We start from the raw sequence: 27,656 nt of genomic DNA, 5'->3' as shown, positions 1-27,656 counted from the left end.
TATGTTTCTTCTATATTCTATACAGTAGGTGTAAGACGTCTTCAACTTTGTTGCGATCAAAAGCCTTTGTCAGGTCTATAAAACATAGATATGCTGGTTTATTGTACTCAATGACCTTTTCTGTGATTTGTCTCAGTACAAATACGGCGTCTACGCAGGATCTTCCGGGATCCTGGATCTCGGCCTTCTCGAACAAGGATCTGAATCCTTGTTGTTCATCTGATAAAGTTGTTAGTTTATTGATTTTGTTGGTTAGGACTTTTGTGGTTAGCTTAAGTGCTGTGTTCAGTAGCTTTATACCTCTATAATTGTTGGGGTCTTCTTTTTCTCCTTTATTAAACATTGGTATCATTATGCTGTTTCTCCAAGCGTCTGGTATCTTGCAGTGCAATATTATTTTGTATAAGTTTTGTCATCTCTAGGGTTATACTTTCTCCTCCGTATTTTAGAGGCTCGTTGGTAAAAAAAATAATTCTAGAAAATCGTTTAATAAGTTCAAACGTTTTTGTAGTGCATTTATATCACCTAAGTACAGAAAACGATATTCGTATGAGGATACGAATACTGTTTGGAAGTCTGGCGAATATTGCTTTTCATCGATTGTCATTTGTTTCGAGCTCCTGTCAGATGTTGTATAATCTTATAATCTGTGTATATTATTATACACGGATTATACGACATTATATTATATTATTATACATTATATTATTATACGACATTATACGACGATGACAGAAGCTCGAAACAAATGACTGTGAATGAAAAGCCCTATATACTACAAAGGACAAAGATCCGAATATTCCAGTCAAATGTCATGTCTTTTTACTCTAAGGGCGCGTCCATAGTGCACGCTGGTTTCCGGGTCAGAAAGCCGAGTCCGTGTGCGAATAATCCTAATAACAGCGCGCAAGGGCACTTTCGACAGGCCCGTTTAAACACGAAGGATTATTTGCACACGGACTCGGCGCTGACTTCGGAAACCAGCGTGCACTATGGACGCACCCTATGGATGTGAAAACTGGAAAGTGAGAAAAACCGTTAATTTTGTGGCAGTAAACAAAATAGCGCCATCTAGCGGTATGAGTTGATAACCACAAACTATGAATTTAAAAGAACGTAATTTTTAAATGTAATTAGTTTTTATATACATAGTTTAAATATTAAATCAAAATACAAATTTAATTGTGAGTTATTTTCTTTAATTTGATATTGTTACATTTTAATTTACATAATTTTTCCTTATTACTAGATATCGTTAGTTTTATTTACATACGCTTTTATTAAAACATTAAAATATTTATGCATAAAAGTCTTGTGACAATTTATACATACATTTTGAAGAGTTTCTTGTATATCACATTTTAATTTATACTTAACATTTTCAATCTTTTGTAAATAATTATGAAAATACCTTTTAAATATATCATTAATTTTATCTAATTGCTTCATCGTTTGGAAATATAAAATTAGATGATTTATCATATTTTGTTTAACTCTATTAAGGTATTATCTAAAGAATAATTATTAAAAGAGTTACATAATGCATTTCTACATTCTTCGTGAAGCAATTGACTGCAAACGCATCCTAACACATAAGTCTCAGAATTTTTTTTTTCGGTCATATCTAGTGTGACCAACTCTCCAATTCAGTCGAATCCGGGACAAGGCTGAAAAAATACCTGAAATCCGGGACATTTCAATGAAAATCGGGCCATTTTGTTTTTCGGAAGACGATAATTAAAATACAGAAACGAAAAAAAGTCCACCGTTTTAGTTTTGGTAGAACTAACAATTCGTAATACCAAGCAAGATATAAAATGCATGCGTTTTGGATGTGGTATTAGTATTACACTCTAGAAATTGTCGACTTTTTTTCGTCCCACCAATTCAATTTGATATGAATGCTTAGAAAAATAACGTATTCAAAATTTCAAACCCAAACGTTCATTACCAAAACGTTGACAATTCGGATGGCCCGGAAGCCGTGTCCGGGACGCCGGGACACAACTTCGTAATTCAGGCCATGTCCCGGATTTTTCGGGCTAGTTGGTCACACTTTTAGTCATATCGCATTTTTTTGTCATCACTTATGTTGTTTTTAGTGCTATGCTCGATAGGATTATTTAGCAATACTTTAATTGGGTTTTTGAGTATTTCATCTTTTTGGGTTAAAAAGGAACAAGCATCAAGTAGCAATTGCTGTAGGCAGATGGTTCCAATAATTGATTTGCCATGACAGATCGCAAGTTACACCTATAAATTTCACACTATCAGGTGTAGGTATTACTATTAAAACCCTTACCCCTAATAATAGAAATTAAATTTTCTATACAGTCTTGGGTTAAAAAAAACTTGTAAAAAGAAATTTAAACCCATAATTGCTCGTTAAATCATTCCAAAGCAACTTCAGAGAATTAATATTTGATATCCATCCATTGATACATGTTGGATTAACTCTTCTTCTATTCAATACTCTGATATGTATTACTTAGAAATTCTTTTAACTCATCTAATTTATCAATATGATAGTTATTTTCAGAAGAACAACAAGGTTTTAGGTCGGAAAGATGAGGTAAGTTCAAGAGAAATCGTTAGAATACAACAAACCGGCTACGAAAATGATGGAACGACAACTTACTAGAGGCACATTGAAAAAACAGACAGAGTCATGTCTATACAAAAAGAAGAAGAAGAACAAGAAGTGAAAACCTTAATTGACTATGAATTTGAATATGACATTAATGAATTACCATGAAGTGGTTACCAACTTTATTCATTTCTAATTTTTCACCGACTAAATTTTTTTTTTAATTTGTTTGTTTTTTAAATTGTTGAAGTTTTCGCTTTAAAATTTCGTTTCGCCTCTTGTATTTAGATAATAAACTGGTTTTGTTCTTTAATTTTCTTTTGACCATGGCAATAGATACTTTTAAGTTTGCATTTTCTTTTTGTAAATTTTCAATTAGATCATTATTTGATGCATCATTAGTCATTGTTGTTGCATCATTAGTTGTTGTTGCATCATTAGTTGTTGTTGTTGCAGCACAAGTCAAGGCGTCTGTTTCATCCGTGGGCATTTCTGCTAATTGAATTTTCTTGTGACTAAAAATTATTATAATTTTAGCATAAAATACATACATGGCCTGTCTTTTAAGTTTTGCATATAGACGCTTAGGGGGCGCCACCAATAAAACCTTCCGACACATAAGTAACCTCAATCGTTTGTTGACATAGATCGAGAGTTTCATTTGGTTTCATTACGATACAAGATGTCGTGTAGAGACAGTGAATTTTTGAAATTAGCAAGTTTAAAAAATGGATCTTAGCCGAGAATATTTTCGAGCAATAATCTTTTACAATTCTTGGAGAGGATTATCCCAAGAGCAATGTCACGCTGAAATGGTTTTTTTGTTTGGGAATAAGGCATCACACCAGTCAACTATTTTCCGCTGGTAATTCGAATTTCAACGTGGTCCCTCCAGTCTCAGCGACGAATCCAGGCCAGGTCCACCCAAACCATCAGTCATACAGCAAAACGTTGATGCGGTTCGTCAGTTAATTAAGGATGACCGCCGTGTAACATACCGGGAGATAGAGGCCTCTTTGGGCATTTCAAAGACCTGGATTCAAAAGATACTACATGAAGAACTGGGTGTTAGAAGTTGGTTTGCTGTTGGATCCCTCATTAGCTTACAGAAGAGCAAAAAGCGGTTCGTGTCAATTGGTGGAGAAAAACATTGGAACGGTTCAACAAAGGAAGCTCAAAAAACGTTTATAATATTATTAGTGGCGATGAATCTTGGATTTACTCCTACCAACAGGAAAATAAATGCCAATCCGCTGTGTGGGTGTTTCACGACGAGGAAAACCAACAAAAGTGATCCGTTCTCGAAGCGTGTCAAAGCAAATGGTCGCAACTTTTGTGTCAAAATCTGGTCATGTGGCAACAATTGCTTTAGAAGACCGAAGAACGGTTGCTCTGATTGGTATATAATAACCGTTTGTTTACCAGACGTTATCGCGAAACTCCGACAAAGCAACACACAACCGCGAATCGTCCTACATCATGACAATACAAGTGCTCACACTGCCCAAATGACAATACAGTTTTTGGAGCTTCAAAACATTGAGTTGTTAAACCATCCATCGTGTAGTCCCGACCTAAGTCCCAACTACTTCTTCACGTTCCTAAAGATCAAGAATTCAATGCATGAGCAGCGATTCTAGTCACCAGAAGAAGCCATCGATGCCTTTAAAACAGCGACTTAGCAGGTGTCAACTGAAGACTGGAATTGGTTTAAACGTATGCAAAAGTGTATCGATCTTGGTGGGACATAATTTCAAAAGCGATAAAGTAATTTAAGTCTATATATTTTTTGTTTTTATGGCTATATGCAAATCTGAAAAGACAACCTATCTTATAACAGAATAAATTACATGCTAATAGCTACCTTTCGTGAGTTACTACTATGTCTTGAATCTTTCTTTTTGGAGCATTTTGAATTCCATGTATATTAAGAGTTGGTACCGATCCACGAAACAAGCTGCAAAATGGAAAAATAAAAGACTAACATAATTTACAATTTGTTAATAATGATACCAATGTTCAAGAAAGGAGATAAAGAAGACCACAACAATTATAGAGGCATAAATCTACTGAACACCGCACTTAAGCTAACCACAAAAGTCCTAACCAACAAAATCAATAAACTAACTTTATTAGATGAACAACGAGGATTCAGATCCGGAATATCCTGCGTAAATGCCGTATTTGTACTAAGACAAATCACAGAAAAGGCCATCGAGTACAATAAACCAGCATATCTATGTTTTATAGACCTGACAAAGGCTTTTGATCGCAACAAAGTTGAAGACGTCTTACACCTACTGTATAAAATATAGAAGAAACATACCAATCAATATTATACAAACCATCGAAAATATTTACTTTAATAATCGAATACAGGCAAATATAAATGGAAAACTAACACAGTTTATACCAGTATAAAGCAGCGTCCGACAAGGGGACTCGTTAAGCCCACTGCTCTTTAATATAATAATGGACGAAATAATAGAAGCAGTACGTAAAGGTCATGGTTGCAGAATGGGGAACAAAGAAATCCAAATATTATGTTATACAGATGACGCCGCATTAATCGCCGAGACAGAAGACGATCTCCAAAGATTAACACACATCTTCAATACAACAGCCAAGAAATACAATATGATAATATCGGCAGAAAAAAACAAATGTATGACAACAACTAAATACCCACTATAATGTAAAATCGAAATTGATGGGAAAATAATAAAGCAGGAAGCAAGGTTTAAATATTTGGGAATAGAAATTACTAGTTACAGAGATGTTGAAAAAGAAGTACAACAACAAAGCTTAAAAGCAAGTAAAGCGGCGGGATCTCTTAATGACACAATCTGGAAGAACAAACACCTAAGACAAGACACAAAAGCAAGAATCTATAAAGCAGCAATTAGACCTATATTGACATACCTACCTACACGTCAGAGACAAGACCTGACACATCTAAAACGAGACGACTACTAGAAACAACAGAGATGAAAATACTTTGACGAATATCAGGGAAAAGTCTGTTGGATAGGAAGAGAAATGAAAACATAAGAAGAGAACATAAATGGATGGGTGACAAAATGGAAACAGGAGTGGAACGAACACATTATAGTAGAATGGTAGAGGATAGGATAGTACGAATAGCACGAGATAAGTCACCAAATGGACGAAGAAGTATTGGCAGACGAAGAAAAGGATGGTGCAATAATTTAAACAATTTAGGAGGCTAATATTGAAGAAGAATCATGCTTTAAAGCCCACATACAAGAAGAAAGAAGAAGACAATTTATCAATAATATAAATAAAGTAAATATTTAATATAAATAAAGTAAAGAACATACCCTTGGCTGAATAGGTTTTTGTTTCTAAAACACTCTATTTCAAAGTGGTCTGAACACACCCTATAGCTTTTATGTAAATGTTCCGGTTCTTTTTCATTGAATAGCAAGTCTAGGTCTTGTCGCTGGCAAGCTGCAACCCACTGTTTTAAACTGAAATTAAAGTCATATTTAAAATACATAGGAGAGGAGATACTAGGGTTTGCAAAAATTATAGAGGAATATCTCTTACTTCTTTATGTTCTTTATGTAATTTATTTATGTTAACTATTTTAACTATTATATTTTATGTGTTATATACAGGGTGTCCCGAAAAGATTGGTCATAAATTATACCACAAATTCTGGGGCCAAAAATAGTTTGATTGAACCTAACTTACCTTAGTACAAATGTGTTCATAAAAAAAGTTACAGCCCTTTGAAGTTACAAAATAAAAATCGATTTTTTCCAATATATCGAAAACTATTAGAGATTTTTTATTGAAAATTGACACGTATTATTCTTATGACAGGAACATCTTAAAACAAAATTATAATTAAATTTGTCCACCCCATAAAAGGGGTTTTGTTCCCTTAAACCCCCCCAAACTTTTGTGAACGTTCCAAGTAATTCATTATTGTAGTACCATCACAGTTAAACACAACGTTTTTAAAACTTTTTTGCCTCTCAGTATTTTTTCGATAAGCCAGTTTTTATCGAGATGCGGCTAATTTTTTAATATATTTACATAAAAATTGTATTGGGGTTTTGTTCCTTTAAACCCCCCAAATGTTTGTGTACGTTCCAATTAAACTATTATTGTGGTACTATTAGTTAAACACAGTGTTTTTAAAACTTTTTTGCCTCTTAGCATTTTTTTGATAAGTCACTTTTTATCGAGATGTGGCTTCTTTTTTAAAATATACCTGAAAATGTATATTACAAATAAATTTTCAGATTATTAACAGGTCTCTATAATCGTACTTAACCATATACAAATATGTGGTGGATTCGACAAATATTCAAAATATCTCAATAAACACTGGCTTATCGAAAAAGTACCAAGAAGCAAAAAAGTTTTAAAAACAGTGTATTTAACTAGTGGTGCCACAATAATAATTTAATTAGAACGTACACAAAAGTTTGGGGGGGTTTAAGGGAACAAAACCCCCATAAAATTTTTATGGAGTGGACAAATTTCACTAAAATTTTGTTTTAAGATGCTCCTGTGATAAGAATGATACGTGTCCATTTTCAATAAAAAATCTCCAATTATTTTCGATATATTGGAAAAAATCGATTTTTATTTTGTAACTTCAAAGGGCTGTAACTTTTTTTATGAACACATTTGTACTAAGGTAAGTGAGGTTCAATCAACCTATTTTTGACCACAGAATCTGTGGTATAATTTATGACCATTCTTTTCGGGACACCCTGTATATGACTTATATTTAGTATACTAAATTATTCCAAAATTTGTAAAAAATTGTAACTGTATTGGGCTTGTCCTGTGGAAATAAAAAAACAAAACAAAACAAAACTAAGGAAGTAAAACTACTTCACTTGTAGGTAGATGGTATATAAATTTATTAAAATTTTTATCTAAAAAGATCCAAATTGGATTGAAGTGGGTACATCTATAGTACAAAAAACACAAACGTTTTCGGACCAATCAGTCCATCATCAGGTTGAAACTTTAAATCCAAAGCTACATAGTTAGGTCAAAAGACCTTAGCATTACAAGAATTAGGCCATTTCGGCTACAACAATGTCGACAATAAGTCGATGTTAAAAGAATATAAAAATGTAATGAGACTATAGTGTAGTCTTCATCTTGGCTTCAAACTGACAGCTAACTATGTAGCTAGTTCCAACTACTTTGAATCTAAAGTTACAATCTGATGATGGACTGATTGGTTCGAAAACGTTTGTGTTTTTTGTACTATAGATGTACCCACTTCAATCCAATTTGGATCTTTTTAGATAAAAATTTTAATAAATTTATACAGGGTGAGTCATGAGGAACTGTACATACTCCTACCTCGTATAGAGGCTCCTATGGGGAATAACAAATGACCATTAAAAAGTGTCTGCTCCCAATGTTTAATAATATACAGGGCGAGTTTCGCATTTTGACAGAAATTTGTATTCGTCATAATTTTTGAACGGTCAGATCGATGTGTCTCTTATTTTGGTCAATCGTTACACTATTACCACCTAATCAACTGATTTATTCAAACTAGAAAAAAATCAGGTCCGGCTTCAAAAAAATTAGTTCGTTTGGGTCTTAGAAAAAATTTCACCCTGTATACGCTTTTTGAAAACTATAATATGAATTTTACAAATTAGACAAATAAGCAATTAAAATGACATATTTATTTTTTCCCCCACACGATTACTTAATTTTTTATAAAAAAATCAAATTTGACTATGAATTAAAAGTTTGGTAAAGTGAACCATAGATTTAAAAAAAATAACTTTTATTACAAAAATTAATTTTTTTTAACAAACATTTAATTTATGTTGCCACCCAATCAACTGATTTATACAAACTAAAAAAAATCAGGCCCGGATTTAAAAAATTAGTTCGTTTTGGTCTTAGAAAAAATTTTACCCTGTATACACTTTTTGAAAACTCTAATATGAATTTTACAAATTAGACAAATAGGCAATTAAAATGGCGTATTTATTTTTTCCCCACACGATTACTTAATTTTTTTATAAAAAAATCAAATTTGACTATGAATAATTAAAAGTTTGGTAAAGTGAACCATATTTACTAGAAACCAGATTTAAAAAAAATTAACTTTTATTACAAAAATTAATTTTTTTTTAACAAACATTTAATTTATGTTACCACCCAATCAACTGATTTATACAAACTAAAAAAAATCAGGCCCGGATTTAAAAAATTAGTTCGTTTTGGTCTTGGAAAAAAATTTCACCCTGTATACGCTTTTTGAAAACTCTAATATGAATTTTACAAATTAGACAAATAGGCAACTAAAATGGCGTATTTATTTTTTTCCCCACACGATTACTTATTGTTTTATTAAAAAATCAAATTTTTCAAAATCGGAATTTTACCATAAAAATAAAAAAAATTAAACAACGTTTTTCTTAAAATTAAAGGCTTCACCATTTTTTTACTATACCACGTCTAGATCTAAAACCCATAACACTTCTCTTTGGACTCTATAGTTTAACATAGACGTGATCAAATAGATAAATTTTAAATGTTTTCACTTAATTTTTGCGATTTAACTTTGCAATTAACGAATCTGCACCTTTTATTTTTAAAAATTCATAACTTTTATGAGAAGACTGAAAGTCTACAACAATTTTCATAGTCTTCACAATGGTAAGAGATATGAGCTGTAAAAATTTCAGAAAAAAAAATTATTAAACTGGAACAGAGTTGTAGCGAGTTAAACCGTGATTTCATTTTTTTTTTTTTTCATTTTTAGGTTAAAATTCCGATTTTGACAAATTTGATTTTTTAATAAAAAATTAAGTAATCGTGTGGGGAAAAAATAAATATGCCATTTTAATTGCCTATTTGTCTAATTTGTAAAATTCATATTAGACATTTCAGAAAGCGTATACAGGGTGAAATTTTTTCTAAGACCAAAACGAATTAATTTTTTAAATCCGGGCCTGGTTTTTTTCTAGTTTGAATAAATCAGTTGATTGGGTGGTAACATAAATTAAATATGTGTTAAAAAAAATAATTTTTGTAATAAAAGTTAATTTTTTTAAATCTATGGTTCACTTTACCAAACTTTTAATTATGCATAGTCAAATTTGATTTTTTTATAAAAAATTAAGTAATCGTGTGGGGAAAAAATGAATAAGCCATTTTAATTGCCTATTTGTCTTTTTTGTAAAATTCATATTAGAGTTTTCAAAAAGCGTATACAGGGTGAAATTTTTTCTAAGACTAAAACGAACTAATTTTTTAAATCCGGGCCTGATTTTTTTCTAGTTAGTATAAATCAATTGTTTGGGTGGTAACATAAATTAAATATTTGTTCAAAAAAAAATTAATTTTTGTAATAAAAGTTATTTTTTTTAATCTATGGTTCACTTTCCCAAACTTTTAATTCATAGTCAAATTTGATTTTTTTATAAAAAATTAAGTAATCGTGTGGGGAAAAAAATAAATATGTCATTTTAATTGCTTATTTGTCTAATTTGTAAAATTCATATTATAGTTTTCAAAAAGCGTATACAGGGTGAAATTTTTTCTAAGACTCAAACGAACTAATTTTTTTAAAGCCGGACCTGATTTTTGTCTAGTTTGAATAAATCAGTTGATTAGGTCGTAATAGTGTAACGATTGACCAAAATAAGAGACACATCGATCTGTCTGTTCAAAAATTATGACGAATACAAATTTCTGTCAAAATGCGAAACTCGCCCTGTATAATATTAAACAATGGGAGCAGACACTTTTTAATGGTCATTTGTTATTCCCCATAGGAGCCTCTATACGAGGTAAGAGTATGTACAGTTCCTCATGACTCACCCTGTATACCATCTACCTACAAGTGAAGTTTTACTTTCTTAGTAAGTTTTTTATTATGGTATACAGCCAATGAGAGGAATCTTTTCCTTTATATTTTAAGGAATATCTCTCTTATGTGCAGGACTAAAAGTACATATACGAAATAATAATAGAAAGTAAATTACATAAGATAATAGAACCAAGACTAGCAGATGCAAAAAGTGGATTTAGACCAGTGCACAGTGTACAAGCTTCTTGTTGCTTGTTTGTAGAAGCTTGTAACAAGAAGCACAGAACCGTGAAGAGTGGCGAAAAATGGGAGAGACCTATGTCCAGCAGTGGACAGAAGAGGTTGCATGATGATGATGATGACAGTGTACAAGATCACAATTTTACTGTGCAACAAATTATTGAAAAAGCTATAGTCAAAAATGAAGAGATATATTTAGCATTCTTAGATATGAAAAAAGCGTTTGATGTGGTGGACAGGACAGAAATCTGACAGAGCTTAGAGAACAAGAATGTAGATGAAGCACTGGTGAAGGTGTTATGTAGTCTGTATGAAAATACTAATAACCAAGTAAGAACATGCAAAAGAACTTCAAAAATCTTTAAAAATAACGATGGAGTCAGACAGGGTGGTGTATTGAACCCATTATTGTTTATAAGCATGATGGACAAAGTAATAAATAGGCTAGCTGGCCAAAAACAAAAAAAATATATTGCAGGATACAGAAACATGCAAATAGTCAAAGTAGAAGCATGCCTATTTGCAGACAATATAGTGCTTAAAGCAAAAACAGAAAAAGACCTTCAAGAGAACATGACAATGTGGACAGAAGAATTAATATCATTCAACTTAAGAGAAAACTTTGAGAAAACTAAAGTGATGGTAGTAACAAAAAACAATACAAAAATAATAGGTCTGGATCCCACGTATGAAAAAAAAGTTGATTAATAGCAAGCTGAAAATTTGTTAATAGCTTAAGGGTGTCTATTCAGATAAACTTTGATATATGGGAACACTGGAACAGGGGCAGTTTTAATTGTGGAACAGGTTAAAAATTTGGAACGGTCAGACCACGAAATCGGCACATTTATTTTGTCTGACAGAACAGACTTAAACTCTCCGAAGAGAGATTAAACTCTCATGCAAAAATCACACTGCTATTTATCACCTGTCATAATTTCTGTCATTTGACATATTCTACATGTTCCACTCATTAAAACGCCCATTTGGTGATAAATAGCAGTCTGATTTTTGCATGAGAGTTTAATCTCTGTTCGGAGCGTTTAAGTCTGTTCTGTCGGACAAAATACATGTGCCGTTTTCGTGGTCTGACCTAACCTGTTCCACAATTAAAACTTCCCCTATTCCAGTGTTCCCATATATCAAAGTTTGTCCGACTAGGCACCCTTAAGATATTAACAAATTTTCAGCTTGCTGCTAATCAACTTTTTTTTCATACGCGGGATCCAGACCTATAAACATTAACATTGATGGAAATAGAATTGAACAGATAGAAGTATTCGTATTCAAGTATTTAGGGATAAGTTTGAATATTAAAGGGGCACAAGAAGACAAGATTGGTGCCAGAATAAACTCAGCAACTAGAATATATCAGGGGCCGCTCAATTATTACGTAACGCAGATGGGGGGTTCAAAAATCTTCAAAAATTGCGTTACGCAATAGTTAAACGCCCATTAGAGTGCGTTATGTAGGGAGGAGGGGGGTCAGACATCTTAAAAAATCGCGTTACGTAATACTTAAACGCTCCCTCATGCACTATACAAAAACTTCTTGAACAGAAAATAAATAATAACAAAAACAAAAATAATCGTATACCAATGTATACCAACCTGTATTAACCTACGGGCAGACAAAAAACAAACAAAAGCGACTGCAAGCACCTGAAATGAAATAGATGAGTTGGGTGTTAGAACAACAGACAGAAGAAGAAACGAAGACATTAAACAAGAACTAGGAAAGAAATCACTAAAGGTTAAAGCAGAAGAAAAGTATCTGAAATGGTGGGGACACATGATCAGAATGAAGAACGAAACTAGACAGGTGAAGAAGATATGGGAAGCGAGAAAAATAAGAAAAAACCGTAGAGGGTGACCAAGAAAAACATGAAACAATAGCATAGATTCTGGAATAAAAAAGGGAAGGCATGGAATGAGGCGAAAGAACTAGCTAGAGACAGAAAAGAGTGGCCTAAATTTGTAGAAAAATTTTAAAAGTGCTTATACACCTAGACACCTACGGGTATAAGAGGTTTTCGATTATGAATGTATGTATTAAAATACATACCGCTAAATACTTTTAAAAATCAACAAAATTCGCAATAAATATTTCTACTTACACATTTTTATCTTTTGGCATTCTAAAAAAGGATTTGTGTTCCTTTTGCTGTTTATAATTGTTACAGCCGTACATAGCGCACACCGAACCCATTTTACAAGACATTTTTTGTACGAGTACAAAGGTACAAACACACTTGGTAAAATTAGCTCGTTATCCACAAATTAATAAAATTAAATTTTAAATCTGAATGTTTACATCAAATTTTATGTTGACAAAACGTAGTTATCAATTCCAGCCGGCGATGGCGCTAGCAGCCAGCTGTGTTGCCAGTTTTCTGTGAGAGTTGGAGATAAGTGGTTATGACACAAAAATACAGAAAAAATACAAATTATATATTACAGAAACTGATGAAGATTATTTCATTCATAGAGATTTGGACCAATAAAAACCTACAGAAATAAAAATTTCAGTGATAATTTATTGACTTATGGAATACCAATTTATTAAATCCACAAGGAGAGAATTTTCCTGTAGCTGGCTTTATAAAATTTATTAAAATCCCTTTAAGAGCTACATCACAGAACGTTTTCAATATTTAAAAATATCGTCATCAGTGTTTAGAACTGGTTGATCACAAGCTGAGCCACCAAAGAAATACCCTTTTGTTATATTAGCATCCCAGGCAACCAAATAACGTTTACAAAACGTTGAAAAAACGTCATAATTATCACCAAACCACGTCAGTTTATCACGTTTTTTCGACGTCGAAAATCACGTGAATTTGTCCCACCATAATTGACGTCATTTTTATTACGTTTCAAATACGTGATACCAAAAACGTAGGCGGTTTTATGTCGTTTTTTAGATTATTTTTCATTTTATGGTTTTAAAGATACACAATAATTATTCGAATGGACATTGTTTGTATTACAATTTTTCATTTAACCGTTTTAAATTTAGCCCATAGGCTAAAAGTGTATATTCAACAAAAAACTGACGTTTACTTAACGTTCTTGACGTCACTTGGTTGCCTGGGATAGTTGCTTAAAATTCCAAAGGATGGATAAAAGTTATAAAGATTGTACCCTTAGGCATAGCATGGCTCCCCTATCAAATGGGTTGCTAAACAGCTGAGTTTGTCTCTACCTACCTGCATGAAGACTGTAAAGGCCGCGTCTCACCATCAAATAATTTGATCAAACAGTTTGAGCAAACTCCGGAAGTACGTCAAAGTGATGTCACAATTGCAGTTTTTTTGAAATTCTAAAAATCTGTGCTCTCACTATCAGTCTAGTTTGATCAATTTTTTTTTGTCTAACTTGTTTGTACTTTAATTAAAATTAAAATTTTTCATTATTATCCACAATGAACACTCAGGATGTGACGTCACTAACTGTCACTTTCAGTTTGCTCAAACCAGTTTGATCAAATTATTTGATGGTGGGACGCGGCCTTTACCTCTCAGTTGATTTTGTAATAGAAAACGAACGCTTAAACCGAATGAACGACAGTGCATTATTTTATGGTTTTGAAAAGGATTGATGGGAATTAAGTATGATATGTGAAATTTAATAAAAAATTTTCCTCTTGGTAAAAGGTATATTAGTTTAAAATAAGCCCTACAGGGCTACAAACATATAAACAAAACGTTTTCGCTCTGTAACAAGAGCATCATCAGTGTTAGAAGAACATGGTGAGCCAACCAAAAAATACAAAGGTCAAAGCCTTTAAAAAAACAGACAAAAGTCTTATATAAATGAACACATCGAAAAATCCAAAGGATGGATAGGGCCGTATCCTTAGGAATTTTACCCATCCTTTGGATTTTTCGATGTGTTCATTTATATAAGACTTTTGTCTGTTTTTTGAAAGGCTTTGACCTTTGTATTTTTTGGTTGGCTCACCATGTTCTTGTAACACTGATGATGCTCTTGTAACAGAGCGAAAACGTTTTGTTTATATGTTTGTAACCCTTTAGGGCTTATTTTAAACTAATATATACCTTTTACCAAGAGGAACATTTTTTATTAAATTTCACTTGTAATTAATGGTATACAGCCAACTACAGGAAGTTCTTCCTTGTGGATTTTTAAGTATGATATGTAACAGTGGCAAGTACATTTGATTAGTACAGCCTTTCCCAACCGGTGGGTCGTGACCCAGTAGTGGGTAGCCGGCAGATTTCAGATGGGTCGCGCGCCCGGATCTCTTACAGTAGCTGAGTAGCGTACAGTGGCCGTGTTCTTTATTTTCATGGGCGAGAGATGGGTCGTGAATATAAAAAAAAAACATCAGAAGGTGGGTCGCCAGACATAAAAGGTTGGGAACTACTGGATTAGTAGATTAGTTAGGTTTTTTCTGTTAGGTAGGTACCTAAACTTACGTGCATAGAAATCGGCCCACTTAAAAATTTGGTCATTTTTATGTCTCATATTTCCTAAACCTGTTGGCCGATTTAAGTGATTTTTTGAACATGTTATACCATGATTCTTTAACAATACGACTGTAATAATATTGTTGCTAAACAGGTAAATTTTCATTGTATACCGGGTGTACCAATCAAACTGTGTTTTTTTCTCAAAGTTCTCATCACTCTGTGGAATATTCTAGCATTTATACAATAGTGAAATTAAAACCCAACCATAGCCTGAGGTTTTATTAAAATTCTGTTTTTTGATTCATTCGTTTATGTTGGATAATAAAAAAGTTAGGTACTTTAACAACTACACATGTTCTTCATCAATACATGGTGTCTCTAAATAAGTGCGACAAACTTTAAGGGATAATTCTGCATGAAAAAATAATGACAGTTGGCTCTATAAACGTATGTCCGCAAATGTTTCGTTTCCGAGATACGAGATGTTGAATTTTTTCTTACAAACTGACGATTTATTTTATTGCTTTAAAACCGGTTGAGATATGTCAATGAAATTTGGTGGGTTTTAAGACGTAGTTATTGCACATTTTTGACATACAATTAAGAATTTAATTTTCACTATTAGCGCGCATACGTATATGATCGATCATACATGCATATTACCCGTATGCACGCTAATGGTGAATGTAAAATTCTTGATTTTATATCAAAAAATCCGAAATAACTATCTCGTAAAACCTACCAAATTTCATTTGCATATCTCAACTGGTTTTAAAGCAATAAATAAATCGTCAGTTTGTAAGAAAAAATTCAACATCCCGTATCTCGGAAACGAAACATTTGCGGACATACGTTTATAAAGCCAACTGTCATTATTTTTTCATGCAGAATTACCCCTTAAAGTTTGTCGCACTTATTTAAAAACACCGTGTATTGATGAAGAACATGTCTAGTTGATAAAGTACCTAACTTTTTTTATTATTCAACATAAACGAATTAATCATTGCAAAAAACAGAATATGTTAAGAAAACGTTGGGTTATAATTTCAGTATTTTATAAATGCTAGAATATTCCACAGGGTGATGCGAACTTTGAGAAAAAAACACAGTTTGATTGGTACACCCGGTATACAATGAAAATTTACGTTTTTAGCAACAATATTATTCCAGAGGTATTTTTAAAGAATCAGGCTATTCGCTCCGAGCGTTAACAAAGTGTCAAAGCAAAATCGACCGACCTGCTCATGGTGGCGGTTTTTTGAAATTTTATAAGGACGCTTTGTGTATGTTTAAATGAGACATTTAAAAAAATGTCGTGTCACGCTAGTGATATTATGTATTAATATAAACAGAAAATAAAAACGCACTATAAATTCTTCACTTTCCAATATTGATTATCAGTTTGATTTTGTATGCATAACCTCACTATCGCAGTTTATGTCAATAAATATTTATTAACGAAAAAGAAAATATTTTGTTACACTATAAATTACAGTATAAATTAATAACTAATGAATTCTAACAATTGTATTCGGTTATTATCACTACAAAATAAAATATTCAAGTTTAACAAAATAATCCCATATAAGACTCAATGTTAAAACGTCCTTACAAAATCTGACAGCGTATAACGTGACTGTACGTAGAGGGGAGACGCACGGAGCCAATAAAACATGTTCAAAAAATCTCTTAAATCGGCCAACACGTTTAGGAATTATGAGACATCAAAAATGACCAAATTTTTAAGTAGGTCGATTTCTATGCACGTAAGTTTATCCGCCGTTATTTATTTTGAGACTTATTTTCGGAATCTGTACTTTCTTTGTGAGAGTAAGGCAGAACGGTTGAATAAAGTTTATTTTTGAAAAAAGCGATTAACTTTTGATGTTATAGTACTTCTTTGGGCGTGATTGGAAAAAATGTTGAAAATGAATTTTTATAAAAGCTATAGTATGAAGTACGCGCATACCGACAGTATGAAGTTAGTTGCTAAATCTATCAAGTTCCGTAAATATATTTATTATAGTTTTTGTATCTTTGGATTTGTCTTCATTGGGAATAGGATGATTAGTATTAAAATATGATAAAAAGAAAATTAAACATTTCTGTAGAAAATCTGACGTGTTTTAGATTCTCTACTATTCATCATTTAAAAAGCAATTGCGGGAGGCTACACAGCTAGTTCATAAAAAATTATGTCTTAACGTTATTTTTAATTTTTGTATTATTTTAAGTATTAAAATTAGTTTAATATTTAAATAAAAATACAATTAAAATTGTTTAAAATATATTTATTTCGTTGAAATCATAATAATAGAAATAGTATAACTTCTTACATGCGTACAAAGTACAGACACTCTTTTTTTTTAAATATCCATTGTTTTACCTGTGAAACATAAAATATCACTGTTTTTGGAGAGAAACAAAAAATAAAATCTACCGAAATTTGACGATTTTACCGACAAATTAGGAGCAGTTCTACTGAAATTTTGTCCCAGAGCTGTGGCAACACTGTGTACAGTGTTCTCAGACCTCCTGAAATTTCAGGAGACCTACTGATGGCGACCCTCGCCTACTGATCTACTGATGGCGTCCTTAAACCTCCTGATGAAGTGATGAAATTCTGAAAATCATCTGGTTTTGTTCCAACTCGATACAAAACCGTTCTTGAATGATTACGAGGATGCGCAGTAACGAAACATGTGTTACTGCGCAGCATTACTCGTCATTGCGCATGCGCGTAACGATTCAAGAACGGTTTTGTATGGAGTTTTAATTTTTCAGAATTTTATCCTATTTTATTTTTTTTATTTTTATGCTTTAGCCGCCATATAGCGTTGCCACAGCCGTCCCTTACAGATTTTATAGAGTTGCATGCCTACCTATAAACGTAAAAATACTCCACCAACTGATTCTACTGATTTTTCGTGGCGACATCTAGTTGCCAATCTATAAACGTAAAGACTGAAACTACAGAATTCTACCAATTTTTGAGGCGAGCGAGTCTCCTGAAATCTCCTGATCGTTCGTGGCGACACCTCCTGATCCTCAAAAAAGTCATCTGGGAACACTGACTGTGTACTATATTGCATAGAGAAATAAAAAGAGAAGACTTTTTTTTATTTCTCTATGCTATATTGTCGACTGTCAGATGACTTTATGACTTTAAGGCATTTTATTGCGTTTCTTTCTTTGTTAAATTGTTTATTTTTTTAAATTTTCTTTAAACATGTAATTCAAATGCTACAAATTTTAATTTATTTTAATATTAATTAATATATTCCAGGTGATTGATTTAAAATTTAAAGTCAATTGTTACATTTTTAAAACATATCTATCATGTAGAAAATTGCCTGAGTTTAGATAAAAAAAAGATTTTTATTTATTTATTTATTTTATTTCTGTCTGTTCTTATGATCACTTGTTGAGTGTAGATGTCAGATGCTAATTCAGCTAAAAATACGTTTCGCCAGTTTATAGAAAATACTCAGTTAAAGAGATAACAGAAGATAAGAGTGTTATAAATTCCGAAAATAAACGAGAGTATGACATTAGAATTTAGTGGTATTTTGTTTTTTAATTCATGTAATTGAGAGATGACTCATTGGCAGAAAAACAATGCAGTGCATTCCTACTCTTTAACAGGCCAGGATTCTGCTTCTGCAGTTTATACATTTGTTTGTGCTCTTTGTTTGAACCATGTCTGTGATAATTAAATAACCCATATTTATCGATTAATTGTTACATCCTAATTACTGATGCAGTGTTTCTGGTGTTAAATGTTGAAAGCAGAAAATGGATAGCAATCTACCTCCTCCAGTTCCAAAAATAAGAGAATCGAAAAAGCCTATACCCACACCAAGGAGAAGCATAATCAAGGTAAGTAAGACCTTCTTAAGGTGCCTTCTCTGTTACTGAAGGTTGGCTATAATGGTCTAAGAGCTAGCAACGTTTTCGAGCAACTATTTTAAGACAGCTGATTCTTTCATATATTATTCCCTATGCATCCTAGAACACCTTACCGGCCATCTGGCTACTAAGACAGGTTGCGTTCATTACTGCGCAGCGCACCTGTACAGGTAAATATATCGAATTTAAAATTATTTTAAGACGAAAAATTTTTTTGCCATTACTTGTAAAACATTCTTAGAAATATGAATTATAATTGCCAGACATTTCTGTTGTTGCTAAATACGTGCCAGACGCTATAGTCTAAATGGCTATCAACGTTTTCGAGCAACTATTTTAAGACAGCTGATTCTTTAATATATTATTCCCTATGAATCCTCGAACACCTTCCCGGCCATCTGGCTACTGAAACAGGTTGCATTCATTACGCATATATCTGAAATAGACAGGCTATGTGGTCCCTAATAAACTCAAGATGTAAGAATTTACCAATAAAAAATTCATCACTCAATGCAAATAGTTTTAATGATTTCTTCTGTGGTATTGCTGAAAATGTAATAAATACACTTAATCATACTGACCAATCATTCAATACATACCTTAGTTTTATACCACATGCTCCTTCATTCGCCTCTAATCATTGCTCCTTCAGATTTGAGCCAACAAATTTGGAGGAAGTTGTAAAAGCAATTGAAGAATTAAAAAATAGCCAGAGCAAGGACCCGGATGGAATGAACACAAAAATAATCAAGGCAATTAAACACAACATTAGCTTACCTTTAACTAAACTAATAAACTACTCAATTTCATCCTGCATTTTTCCTTCAGTGTTTAAAACTGCGAAAGTCATACCTCTCTTTAAACGTAAAGGTTCGGCTGATGATCATAATAACTTTCGTCCAATTTCTCTTTTGCCAATTCTTTCCAAAGTGTTTGAGAGAATCCTAAAGAAGCAGATCAATGACTATTTTGAATCTAATCGGCTTTTTGCAGTGCAGCAATTTGGATTTAGAAAAAACAAAACAACAACACTTGCTATCGATCATTTTACAGGCAGTATTTTGGAAGGATTTGAAAACTTTCTTGATACCCTTGCCTCGTTCCTTGATCTTACTAAAGCTTTTGATTGTGTCACTCATAGTATTCTTCTTAAAAAATTACATGCCTATAATTTTCATCCTATGTCTATTCAATTGATTGAGTCTTATCTATCAGATAGATTTCAATATGTGTTTTTTAACCAGCTTAAATCTGATAAAAAACCTTTGATGTATGGAGTGCCTCAAGGGTCAGTTCTAGGTCCAATATTATTTCTCATTTATATAAATGACTTGGGATTTTCACAAGAGGGCCCGGTAAGCACAGTCCTATTTACTGATGATACTACATGCTATCAAAGTTACCACCCTTCCCAAATCAGTGATATTGATCTTGAGACCACAGAGAGCAATTTGTTCCAATGGTTTTTGGCAAATCGTCTCTCTCTCAATAACTCAAAATCACAAACAGTGAACTTTACCCTAAGACATAACACCATTACACATCCCATTTTAACAGATTGTTCACAGGAAGCTAAATTTCTTGGTGTTTATCTTGATCAGGGACTCACTTGGGAACGGCACATACTGAAACTTTCCCAAAAGCTCTCAAGCCAACTCTTTTTATTTAGAAACCTATCTAAGGTTACCTCCCTTCAAACCCTTCTTACATCATATCACAGCAACTTTCACTCACGACTAACTTACGCAATCCTTTCCTGGGGACACTCTTGCCATATAGATAAGGTGTTTGGTCAGCAGAGAAAGTGTATTCGCATAATCACAGGTCAGGGTTATCGGGACGATTGTAGGCAGTCTTTCAGAAACCTGAGGATTCTCACACTACCTTCTGTGTACATTATGCAGTGCCTGTTGTATGTTCATCAAAATGTAGATCTGTATAAAACACAACAGCATACTTATCAGACTAGAAATCATGATGCCCTTGTACCAGACTTCAGTCGACTTGAGAGGACCAGAAATGGAACCAGATACCTAGCATTGAAATTTTATAACTGTATACCAATATCTATTAAAAGTCTTGATTTTAACCAATTTAAGAGACAAATTAAAAATTATCTTCTGATGGGTGCTTTCTACTCATTTGAGGAGTACTTCAGATCTAAATTTTGTTTTGTCCTGTAATTTAATTAGTGTTTAGTTTTTAAATTTTAGTAATAGGTTTTTTTTTACTGAAGTACTGTCAACTTTTAATGTAATTTTAGACAATTTTAATTATTGCTGACCTGTAAAAGTACATTTGTACATTATTACCAATAAATACTCTACTCTACTCTACTCTAAATATATCAAATTTAAAATTATTTTAAGACGAAAATTTTTTTTGCCATTACTTTTTAAACGTTATCGAAACATGAATTACAATTGCCAGACATTTCTATGGTTGCTAAATGTGCGCCAGACGCTATTTATTATAAATAATAATAGAAAAATTTAAATCATTTTAGTATGTCTGTAATTTTAATATGATATTATTAACACATAAATAAATGCAAAATTAATTTGCCAGACATTAACTCGGTTGCAGTCATCAGCCAGATGGATTTAAAATCGTTTAAAATGATATATTTTCATCAAATCGTACGCTGGCTGTGTTAAGAAATAAGACAAACAAAAGATACAGGTAAATATATTTGAAATTGGTTTAAGACGAAAAATTTTTTTGTCATTACTTTTTAACCCGCGAGTAGTCGCGCGGTGAGATAGAATCTCAATTTTTATCCTTTTTCGCGATAACTTGATGAAAAATTTTGCAATTTTGAAAAAATTTCGTAAGTGCCTCGAGGAAGCGTGTAGTAATGCGTAGGAATTTTTTTTCTTCTTCTTCTTTTTGTGGAATTTATGGCTTTGGGGAGAGCCAATTAGCTTTAACCCGCGAGTAGTCGTGCCGTTAGATAGAATCTCACATTAATTTCATCCTTTTTCGTAATACAGTAAAACCTGTCAGTAACGGCCCCTAAAAATGAAAGAACTATTGGTCGATATAGAAAGGTGGCCGCTATTGCCAGTTTTTGTAGTCTACATATAATTGGTTTGGGAAATTTTTAAACTGGCCGTTAGGACAGGTGACCGATGTTGGCAGATGGCCATCAACACAGGTTTTTTTAATAAAATTGTTAGAAATATATATTTTCAATATAAAAAGTAGGTAAAAATAGTACAAAATAAAAATTTGTTTTAAATTCGTATTTTGAGATAGAATCTCACACGCGACTATCGACGTTACAGAAGTGAGTGCGACTACTCCCGGGTTAAACATTATTAGAAATATGAATTATAATTGCCAGATATTTCTGTGGTTGCTAAATGTGCGCTAGACGCTATTTATTATAAATAATAATAGAAAAATTTAAATCATTTTAGTATGTCTGTAATTTTAATATTATATTATTAACACTTAAATACAAAATTAATTTGCCAGACATTAATTAGGTTGCATTCACCAGCCAGATGGATTTAAAATCATAAAAATAATGTGTATTTTCAGCAATACGATCGCTGGCTGTGTTAAGAAATAAGACAAATAAAAGATAGAGGTAAATATATTTGAAATTAGTTTAAGACGAAATTTTTTTTGCCATTACATTTTAAACATTATCAGAAACATGAATTACAATTGCCAGACATTTCTGTGGTTGCTAAATGTGCGCCAAACGCTATTTATTATAAATAATAATAGAAAAATTTAAATCATTTTAGTATGTCTGTAATTTTAATATTATATTATTAACACATAAATAAATGCAAAATTAATTTGCCAGACATTAACTCGGTTGCAGTCACCAGCCAGATGGATTTAAAATCGTTTAAAATGATATATATTTTCAGCAAAACGTACACTGGCTATGTTAAGAAATAAGACAAACAAAATATACAGGTAAATATATTTGAAATTAGTTTAAGACGAAAAATTTTTTTGTCATTACTTTTTAAACATTATTAGAAACATGAATTATAATTGCCAGACATTTCTGTGGTTGCTAAATGCGCGCCAGATGCTATTTATTATAAATAATATTAGAAAAGTTTACATTATTTTAGTATGTCTGTCATCCATTTCCCGTAATATTAATAAATAATAAATAATGTCTGTAATTTTAATATTATATTGTAGCGGAAGAGAAATCTTGGCCGATCCCCGTATAACAGTAAACACCTCGAGAATGACGTAATCGGATGTGCTAGGCCTCGCCGGAGAATTCTGGAAGGTACGTCACGTAGGCGGAACAAGCCGATAGCTCGAGATGGGAGTCGATTGTTCCAGAATAACAACTGGGTATAAATACGGGCATATTTTGTGAATAAGTTTAGTGTATAAGATAAATTCGTCTGTAACTTATATAAATAAAGTCGTATATAAATTACGAACCGCTAGTTTTATTGTAATTAGAAGTAATTACACTAATCACGCTACAGTTGGTGTCGGTGTTCGGTTAACTTAGTGCGATATAAATAAGTGAATTACAGAGAGACTTTAAAAGACTTTTGAACTTTATTCGTCGGGAATAACCGGAGTGCGTTAATTGTTCGGTATTCGGAAAGACTTTAAAATACTTTTGGACTTTATTCGTCGGGAATAGTTAAAGTGCGTTGATTGTTCGGTATTCGGAAAGACTGTTAAAAGACATTTTGGAAAGTACGTGTGTGCCGACCAAATATGTTGCTACAAGAACTTACAGTAAAACAGCTCCGTGAACAGCTCGAGGAACGGGATCTGGACAGCAGTGGGCTCAAGATAGTCCTACAAGCACGACTCGAGGATGTCCTCACGAAGAACGGAGAAGACCCAAAGACGTTCCACTTCCAGTCAGCAGAACAAGCAATCTTATCGAAATTAAAAACTGTTTCTGAAACGATCGATGATACTTCTAAGATAAATAATGAGAAATTTGAAACCATTTCTCAAAAGATCGATGAAACTTCTAGACAGAACAACGAGAAACTTGAAGAAGTTAGTAGAAAAAGCGACGAGAAATTCGAAAATGTTGCTAAAAGATTCGATGAGACTTCTCAAATAATTAAAGAGGTCTGTAGGCAAAACAACGAAAAACTAGAAGAAGTTTGTAAACAGAACAATGAGAAATTTGAAGAAGTTTCTAGAACATTCGATAAGATGCAGAAAAGTGTAGAGACCGTAGAAGAAAAGATCAAACAGCTAGAGAGCAGGATAACCGATACAAAAGTACAACCATCAGTTAATGCAGCGGCGTTAGATCCTTTAGTGAAAGATGAACTACCGAGAGACGAAACGTCGCATAATATGAGATTCAAATTACCACCATTTGACGGAAAGTCCTCTTGGTCCATATATCTTAGACAGTTTGAAGCTATTGCGACCGCCAATCATTGGACCGAACAAGAAAAGGCTGTTTCCTTGACTGCTGCTTTACGAGGTGATGCTGCAGATATATTAAGGTCAATTCCCAAGGGTCAAGAAAATTGTTACCAGACCTTGTTCACTCGTCTAGAAAAACGCTATGGAGATGCCCATCTACAACAAGTATACAAAGCACAACTGCGAAGTAGAAGTCAACGAGCAAGTGAGAATCTGCAAGAATTTGAAGCAGATGTGGCTCGTGTGGTGCGGTTGGCTTATCCAGAGGTGCCAGACAGCGTTTTAGAAGAAATTGCAGTAGATACCTTCGTCAATGGGCTGAAAGATAATGAACTACAGAAAGCTTTACGACTAGCAAGGCCGAAAGTTTTAGATGAAGCACTTGCTATTGCCTTGGAACACGAAGCAGCTAGCCAAGCTTCACGAAACAATCGAGTAATAACCGTGGAAAAAGGCGATAAGAGAAAAGATGAACGTTTGGTGGAAATGGTACGGAGGGTGATTCGTGACACGATGCCGAAGAGACGCATGAAGAGGGCTGGAAGAGTTGGTTCAAATACAGATGCTTCCTCGATACGGCCATGCAGTGAAAGTTGTAATCACCGGCTTAAAGTAGATGAACAGCTTTGCCCTGTGAGACGAACTACCGTCGTTAATGAGCAATGGCAGCCACAACAGTTACAAGAAGCCCAAGAAGACGATCCATGTATAAAAAGAGTATTGGATTGGATGCGTCGAGGTGAGAGACCTAGTTGGCAAAACATTAGTGCATGTAGTCCGGAAGTCAAGGCCTACTGGAGCCAATGGAATTGCCTGATACTAAAAGATGATCTTCTGTACAGAACCTTTGAGAACGATGATGGTACAGAATCTAAGCTTCAGTTGATTGTACCTAAAAGTAAAGTGTCAGAAGTATTGCGTCAGTTGCATGACGGTACATCAGGTGGACACTTTGGTATTACGAAGACTCTGCAAAAGGTTCGAGAACGGTTCTATTGGGTGAACTGTAAAGATGATGTAAGAAGATGGTGCCAGAAATGTGAACTGTGTGCATCCGGTAATGGTCCAGTTGGTAAAAAGAGAGCACCCATGAGACAGTACAATGTTGGCAGTCCTATGGAAAGAGTAGCAATCGACATTGCAGGTCCATTTCCAGAAACTGATGCTGGAAATAAATACATCCTGGTAGCCATGGATTATTTTACGAAATGGACCGAGGCCTATGCATTACCGAATCAAGAAGCTGCTACCGTTGCAGAGGTACTTGTTAAAGAATTCTTCAGCCGATTTGGTGTTCCCTTGGAGATCCACTCCGACCAAGGGCGAAACTTTGAGTCAGCTCTTTTCCAAAACGTTTGTAAATTGATTGGTGTCAATAAGACCAGAACAACACCCCTGCATCCTCAATCAGATGGGATGGTCGAGAGGATGAACCGAACGATGGGTAAACACTTGTCCAAAGTTGTATCTGAACATCAGCGAGATTGGGACCAACGCATTCATTTATTCCTGATGGCCTACCGCTCGGCCGTAAATGAAACTACAGGTCAAACACCAACCTGCCTGATGTTGGGTCGTGAAGTTCGGTTGCCCTGCGACCTAGAGTTTGGCTGCGGACCTTCCGAGGAACATGTTGCAGGCGAAGACTACGTTGACCGCCTGAAATTACGAATGAACAACATTCATGAACTTGCCCGACAACACATCCAGATAGCCAGTGACAGAATGAAAGATCAATATGATTCTCGATGCAAGAATGAAAGCTTCGAAGTAGGTGATCTTGTCTGGCTTTATAATCCGCAACGTCGTCGAGGCTTGTGTCCTAAACTGCAAAGACAATGGGAAGGTCCGTATGAAGTTAAGAAGAAAATAAATGACGTAATATATAGAATTAAGAAGTTGCCAAACGGTAAACCAAAAGTTATTCACATAAATCGTCTTGCACCATATGCTGGCTCAAATGAAACAGAAGAAGCACGAGTCCTCCAACAGGAGATGAAAGATGTCGCACAGCCAAGTTTTAATCAATTTATGTCAAATTACGCAGCGAGAAAGAGTGCTAGATTCGGCGTGACCACAGAAGTTCAGCAAGATCTGTTTGGTGTTCCAGAAAACGTCTCTCTGGCCCACTGTGTTGCCCAAGACCTCGAGATGACTAAAGGAATATCGTCCGTATTCAATAGAAAGTTCGGCCGCCTGGACGAGTTAAGAAATCAGCAGCCTAAAATTGGAAGAGTACTGCGATTGGAAGATGGTCCTCGATCTTTGCTGTATATGGTGACCAGAAAGTCTTATACGGACACGCCAAGCTACGAGAACATATGGCGTGCTCTAACTAATTTGAAGAAAATCGTGTGTAATTATGACATCAAAAATTTGGCTTTACCAAAAATAGGCCATGCAGTAGAAAATCTGGATTGGAAGATTGTGAGAAGCATGCTTGAAGTGGTCTTCAGAGGAACTGGTGTACAAATCACTGTGTGTTGCATGAACCCGAAGATGTCGTACCCTTCAAAGACAGTAGACTGTTATTTCTTCTTGAAGGGTGTATGCAGAGCTGGAGAGTCGTGTAGATTCCGCCATCCTGGGCCTTCATTTAGAGTTGCTGATCGAGACGCTCAGATCTTAAGAGGGGAGCAGTGTAGCGGAAGAGAAATCTTGGCCGATCCCCGTATAACAGTAAACACCTCGAGAATGACGTAATCGGATGTGCTAGGCCTCGCCGGAGAATTCTGGAAGGTACGTCACGTAGGCGGAACAAGCCGATAGCTCGAGATGGGAGTCGATTGTTCCAGAATAACAACTGGGTATAAATACGGGCATATTTTGTGAATAAGTTTAGTGTATAAGATAAATTCGTCTGTAACTTATATAAATAAAGTCGTATATAAATTACGAACCGCTAGTTTTATTGTAATTAGAAGTAATTACACTAATCACGCTACAATATTATTAACACATAAAATGCAAAATTAATTTGCCAGACACTAACTCGGTTGCAGTCATCAGACTGATCAAATTAAAGTTGTAGGGTATTCCAGTAATATATTAGTTATTACAGAAAGATAGCGGTAGAGTAGACTGGTGGAAAGAGACAGGAATAAATCTACCTACCTATGGTATTTAAAGAAATTTTTATTTATCTCAACCTAGCTAATAATGACAGAATTAAATATGTAAAATGTTAATAAATAAAAATTATTTTCGAAATTTTCAACAACATAATAAAAAATAATATTTTTGAAGTTATACTTCT

The 27,656-nt window shown here is 33.7% G+C and overlaps 2 protein-coding genes across 2 annotated transcripts in view; one reads left to right on the top strand and one right to left on the bottom strand.

The window, feature by feature from the left end:
- Window positions 1–1,194: 1,194 nt before the first annotated feature.
- LOC126889296 (52 kDa repressor of the inhibitor of the protein kinase-like) lies at window positions 1,195–13,009 on the bottom strand. Its single transcript, XM_050657427.1, has 4 exons — window positions 12,779–13,009; window positions 5,929–6,078; window positions 4,452–4,544; window positions 1,195–3,102 (listed from the first exon to the last, which is right to left on the bottom strand). The coding sequence occupies exons 1-4, from the start codon at window positions 12,880–12,882 to the stop codon at window positions 2,808–2,810; spliced, it is 642 nt and encodes a 213-aa protein (XP_050513384.1). The 5' UTR covers window positions 12,883–13,009; the 3' UTR covers window positions 1,195–2,807.
- Window positions 13,010–18,490: 5,481 nt separating this feature from the next.
- The window catches only part of LOC114336368 (arf-GAP with Rho-GAP domain, ANK repeat and PH domain-containing protein 2), a 142,531-nt gene continuing 133,365 nt past the window's right edge, over window positions 18,491–27,656 (top strand). The window contains exon 1 of the mRNA XM_050657421.1: window positions 18,491–18,976. Coding sequence (XP_050513378.1) covers window positions 18,893–18,976 — 84 coding nt within the window. The 5' untranslated portion in view covers window positions 18,491–18,892. The remainder of the gene's footprint in view (window positions 18,977–27,656) is intronic.

Source organism: Diabrotica virgifera, chromosome 8, assembly GCF_917563875.1.
Source record: "Diabrotica virgifera virgifera chromosome 8, PGI_DIABVI_V3a".
NCBI lineage: Eukaryota > Metazoa > Arthropoda > Insecta > Coleoptera > Chrysomelidae > Diabrotica > Diabrotica virgifera.
The sequence above is the reverse complement of the archived record's forward strand: the minus strand, read 5'-3'. Positions and strand labels throughout refer to the sequence as shown.